General features: G+C 48.2%; 1 protein-coding gene across 1 annotated transcript in view; it reads right to left on the reverse strand.

The window, feature by feature from the left end:
• The window catches only part of TUBA1C (tubulin alpha 1c), a 7,491-nt gene extending 5,173 nt beyond the window's left edge, over window positions 1-2,318 (reverse strand). Inside the window, exon 1 of the mRNA XM_006168207.3 lies at window positions 2,174-2,318. Coding sequence (XP_006168269.1) covers window positions 2,174-2,176 — 3 coding nt within the window. The 5' untranslated portion in view covers window positions 2,177-2,318. The remainder of the gene's footprint in view (window positions 1-2,173) is intronic.
• Window positions 2,319-6,063: the final 3,745 nt, after the last annotated feature.

Raw genomic sequence — 6,063 nt, forward strand, 5'->3', positions numbered from 1 at the left:
TTCTGAACGACCAAAAGCCTTCCTGCTTTTATAAAAAAAAAAAAAAAAGAAAAAGAAACAAAGGCAACAAATACAGAAATTATACCCGCATACTTAGGAAACAGGGTGTTCTACATATTTAATCATAAGTCAGATTAACTACTTTGGAGACTGCCAGACTTTGAAAATATTGACACAGAAAACCAAAAAACCTTCGCTTACACTTTCTCTGAATAGTAGAGTTTCCAAGCTTTTCAAACCTGCTAATAAGAAACTTGCCTAGTTAAAAATTCAACACCAGCTAAGGTCTCAAAGGGCCTAGTTTCATAACCTGAAATAATAAAACCCCCAATTACTCATAACCTTTGACTTATGACCACCTCCTTCCCACCTATCATCCTCATAAAACAATTGAGGCCTCCAGACCACATCAGCACACTCAGTATATCTTGTGTCTACTCGCCCGGCTCCAGGGCTGTGGGAGAAGGTTGTTTGTTCTAATGAGCCTTGACTCTGTTCCACTGCATGTTTACCTTTACCTGGACTTTGGAAATTCCACAGCACCCCAAAGCTGGAGAGAACCAGGCTATCTGCACATGATCGCCCCCAGGCCCAAGGAGGTAAGTATCTGAGAAGACCCCCTTGTTCTCACAAGGTGCTTCTTCTATTGAAACCTTTGAGACCCCGTTTTTCTTTCACCCATTGCTCACCAACCTAAACTGCTTCCTTAAAGCTCAGTAGGCAAAGTCAGCAGCTACTGCTTGCCCTTCACTCTCCCTGGGCTACGTGGGAGAGGAAGTGAGACACAGGTGAGTCAGTCACCTAGTCTGGGGTTAATTGGATGAAAAACAGTCATGTGGGCTAGCAGGTGGCATAGTGGTTAAGAAGCTGGACACCCACTTGGCAAACACTGGTTCAAGTCCCGGACCCAGCGGCTTGAAAAAGCATATCCGATGCGTGTGTGCGTGCACGCCCCAAATCCCAGATGAATGGAGAAGGGATTGTGGAGTGGCCATCTCCCATGAGGGGAGGGGCAATTCTCACTTTCCCTCTCTCAGAGAGAACATGCCCTATTAGGAAAACCTTAAAACGAATAAAAAAGAAAAAAATAGTTAATGTAACCAGTGTTTATCTAAAAAGGATGGAAAGTTCCACTACTCTCTGAAGCACGTATTTTTTTCCTAGTATCGTTTTGCTCTTACTCGGTGAAAAGCACTCATACAAGCATTAGAGTCAGACATATTTTTGATAACTGTGGTAGTCTTAGTCTCAACTACTCACTGTACTCCTTTTTCTTAAAAAAAAAAAAAAAAGATACTATTTTGGAACATTAGATACACAAATACTTGTTTAAGAACATGGCTACTTTTAGATAGCCCTTCAGAAATGTTCCCTAAGACAGCTGTTTCCAATACCTGTGGAAGCTACAAAGAAAATACTTAAGTTGTGTATCATTTCACGTTTCCTGAACACTGAACTAAGAATACATTGTCAGTGCTGGTTTACTTTGTGGCTTTATAAGAAAACATCCTTTTATGGACTTGTTTTTAAAACCTGGTTTAAGAAAGCTTCAGCTATAAACGCCCCACTAAATTAACCCTAGAAGTACAGGGCTAGACGACATGACAGTTAATTATTCCCTTCAAATGAGGAGCCCGCCTACACCCGTCAGGTGGATTGGTGCAACCAGAAGTTCTCCCCAGGGCCCGGCCACAGGTGACTCAGCAGCGAGTCAGAGGGCGCTGGAGCGCGGGCGCCAGGAAGCGTTTGCCCCGTCCATGCGGGAGCGCGCCAGGTCCTCCCGGCCCAGCGTCCTAGGCAGTGGGAATGGGAGGTCACTTGAGGAATGGGGAGGGGTATTCTTAGTCTCTTAAGTCCTTCAGAGCCAATGGGAAGGCGCTCTGACCTTCCAAGGGCGGCGAAGGGCCCTGGGGAGATGCTCTACTAGCTGCAAGTGGGCTTCCATTTCCACCGAGGGCGATGCCCGAGCCGCGTCTTCGAGTTCGAAGCGCTGTCTCCCGGGGAGCTCGGCTTTCCGAGCCGGGCCACCAAGAAGCCAGCTTGTCCGCGGGCGCCCGGAGCGGTAGGGAGCCGTCCGGGCGCGGTCCCACGTGCAGCCGGCGGTTCTGCTGGCCCCGACGCCCCTTCGGACGTGCACTCTCCCCCACCCCACCGCCCGAGGACCCCCACTCACCATGATGGGACTTGTAGGGCTCCGCGACACCGAAAAGGGAATGAGAGGGAAGCGAGGGAGCGACGAGGTTCTCCCACGAATAGACTACCAAGGAGTCCGGGGGAGAAGTAGTGAAAACCGGGCGGCCTGGAAGGGCCCTATATACCCCTCCTCCGGCCACGTGTCGGGAGGGCGGGCCCCGGAGCCTGCCCTGGTGCCGCGGTCCCGCCTCCGGGCCCCGCGGGCCCAGGCAAAAGGGGCTCGGGGGGAAGGGTTTGGGGGACCGCGACTGGGAGGGGAGGAGGGCGAGGCGTCCCGTAGGCCTCGACCGGAGTCGGGGAAAGCGCCAGGTAAGGGGGCCGCGCCCGGGGAGGGAGGCCCTTCCGCTCCCCGGGGCCTCCCAACCAGTCACCAGCGCACAGCGCCCTACAAGGCTGGGTCTGTGTGGCCCGGGATGCGCCCCCGCCCGCCTCGGGGAGGCAGGTTCCGCAGGGCAGAGTCCCGGCGCCGCCGCCCACGCCGGCTGGGCCCGCGGGCGCTGGTTCCCCTCGCGGCCAGGGGTGCCCGAGAGAAGACCTTGCTCCCCATGCTAGGTCTTAGTAAACGTCCTGTACCCTCATCCTTACTCTTTTTATTGCTTTTTCTTTATTCATTTTCCTACCTCCTCTTTGAATGAACCTTTGGATTTCTAAAAATCTTCTTCCAGTAGGTACAAAAGCATTTTTCAATTATTTTTTAATATAACAATAGCTTTTTCATTTTTAAAAAAGGAATTATTTTATGTAACTTTTATTTATCTAAGTTTGACCAGAGAGGGACAGAGTAAGAAGTGAGAAAGCAAGCTGCCAGGTCTGGAACTCAACCAAGGCCATGTGGGAGTGGCCATGTGAGAGTCCAGCGTCCTTAACCACCATGCCACCTGCTGGCCCCAATAGCTTTTTTTAAAAATTGCTATGTGTATTGATTTTTCACACTGCGTTATCACAGTTCATCCATAAACAAACCCTGTGGGTTATTATCCCCCACTACAGAAATGAGGAAACCAGGGCTCAGGAATTGACCTTGTTGAAGGTCATGCAGTGGGAGAGACCAGCGTGTGGACCCCAGCTCTCCACCCTTCAACACCACCTTGTACTGCCTCACACTGTAAATACTCCGCTCTGACTGTCCCTGCAAAGGTTTACTTCTCAACAGCACCCTGTATTTGTTTCCTCCTGCAACAATCTCATCTTTTTTTTTTTTTAGAGAGAAATTTTTGCTATAGGACTTGTGCGCTCACCAGAGAGACAGAGACAGAGAGACAAAGGGAGAAATCACTCCCCAGGAGAGATGCCAGGCCACAATCCCTTCTCTTCTCCTCCCAGAATCTTGGGCATGCATACACACAAGGCCAGGTGGGAGTTTTAAGCCACCGGGTCTGGGACTCAAACCGTAGTCAACTACGTGAGAGTCGAGCAATGCAACCATTAATGCCATCTGCTGGTCCCAAACTTGTTATATTAACTGTTAAATTCTTATCTCTGAAGATAGAGCTTATAGAAACACTGAGAGAACAGAGTTGCTCTACAGAATAGATGGTACAGGGCTTTTCCCGAAGCATGAAAGGCAAAATGAGAGCACAGATGGACTTCGGGTGCAGAACTGAAGACACTCTGACGGCACACGAAGGGCGCGGCGAGACGAGTGGAGAGGCCTTTTCCAGTTACGCTGCAGTACACGGTTCCTTCAGTCATCACCGAACGCTTACTGAGCACCTATTCAGGTGTGGCAGGGTGTTCTGAAATTGGGATCAGTAGTGTCATAGTCTGATGTTATATAACTTAGTCTTAATACAATTTTTCAACTTTTTAATTCATTCCATAAACATATTTAGTGCAGTCTGTAGGTGCTGGGAGGGGGATATATGAACAAAATCTAGAGGGATGGGAAGACAGACAACAAGTAAATTATATACTGATAATTTGTTAGAAAGTGAGAGGGCTATACAAAGAGACTTCAAAAATTTCATGGGAAGGAAAATGGAATTAAAGTGTGTATTTTGGCACAAAAATGCATGCAGTTTTTCCATAACATTCACTTTCCACGAACCTTTGGAAGACACTCCTCCCCCCATATAGAGCAAAATAGCACGAGAAGGTTGGGTATTTTGTGCAAGTTGCGGGGGAGGGAGATTAAGGTTGTAATACAACAAGGTGGTCAGGGTTAGCTTTAACTTATTTTTTTAACTGTAGGACAAGTGCATTCACTCGACAGCAGAGGAAAAATGAGAAGTCATCCCTCGAGGGGGATGGCCATGCTGCAATCCCCACTCCCCGCTTTCTCCTTGGGATTTTGGGCATGCATGCACATGTTTCCAGGTGGTTTTTCAAGCCTCTGGGTCTGGGACTCAAATCAGATAATCAGTCATGTGGGATCCAGCCACTTCAACCAAGGTGGTTTTTCAAGCCTCTGGGTCTGGGACTCAAATCAGATAATCAGTCATGTGGGATCCAGCCACTTCAACCACTATGCCACCTGGCTAACCCCTAACTTTAACTTGTTTTTATTGCCAGGGGGCATGTGACCAAGGCTGGGTGGGACTCAGCTTCAAGCAGACCATGTGATGTAGCACTGAGTTTAACCACTGTGCTATGTAGGGCTGGTCTCCAGCTTTTTTCCTTAGTTGTTTTTCTTTTTATAATTTTTATTTGTAGGAACCAGCAGATGGTGTAACATTTGCGCTGGTGGACTCCCATATAGTCAACCTTGGTTCGAGTCCCTGACCCCCTCAAACTCACGCCAGGCGCATGCCCGTGCATGCCCAAAATCCCGAGAGGTGAATGGAGGAGAAAGGATTGTTGATGTGGCTGTTCCCCTGGGGGATAACTTCTCCTTTCCTGTCTTTCTGTGTCTCTCTGGCGAGCCCATGTGCCCTAAAGCAAAAATCTCTCAAAAAAGTTTTTTTGAGGGACTGGCAGGTGGCATGATGGATGACAATTTTTTAAAAAATTGTATTTTTCCCCCCAGCTTTGATAAGTGAGAGTTGAACAAAGACTCGAAGGTTGGGAGAGGTTAAACCAGGAGAAGAGTGTGCGTGCATGCTCAAAGTCCCAAGAGGAGAATGAAGTAGGGGTTGCAGTTGGGCAGGAATTGCAGCCAGGCGTCCCTCCTTGGGGGGGTTTCTTGCTTTCTGTCTCTCTGATGAGCACACGCCCTATGCAAATATCTCTCTTGAAAAAAAAAAAAAGTCTCAGAACAGCCTGCAGCTGGAGCAAATGCCCTTGGGCAAGAGTGAGCCTTTGGTGTTCCTGTGAGATGAGATTAAGATGAAGGTGGAGCTGGGTCTTGTAGCTCCTTGTAAACCACTGTAGCTTCTATAGACCAATGTAGGGGTCGGAAAGAGAAGGGACATTACCTTCTAACTTTTTAAATTTTTAATTTACCTTTTATTTATTTCTTCATGTCTTTTTTTTAAAGAATTATTTTATTTAACTTTATCCAATTTTTCATTTCAATTTGACCAGCGGGAGAGAGAGAGAGAGCAAGCAAGCCACCAGGTTCAGGACTCAAGCCGTAGTCGGCCATGTGGGAATCCAGCACCTTTAACCACCATACCATCTGCCGGCCCCTTATTTCTTCATTTCTATTTGACCAGAGAAGGGAGTAGAGAGAGAGAAAGAAAGTGAGAAAGCAAGCAATCAGGTCCGGGACTCGAACCATGGTCACCTATGTGGGAATCCAGCACCTTAACCACCACACCACCTGCTGGCCCCACCTTGTAACTTTTTAAAAGATCCCTTTGGTCGATATATTGAGAACAGATTGTAGGAGGGCACAGGCAGAAGCAGGTAGAAGCAAAAAGACATCCTTAGATGATGCCGACTGTGGTACTCTCTTGAGATGAACACCCAACTGGAGTGGCAGGAAGGAGG

Source organism: Tupaia chinensis, unplaced genomic scaffold, assembly GCF_000334495.1.
Source record: "Tupaia chinensis unplaced genomic scaffold, TupChi_1.0 Scaffold145652_1, whole genome shotgun sequence".
Taxonomy (NCBI): domain Eukaryota; kingdom Metazoa; phylum Chordata; class Mammalia; order Scandentia; family Tupaiidae; genus Tupaia; species Tupaia belangeri.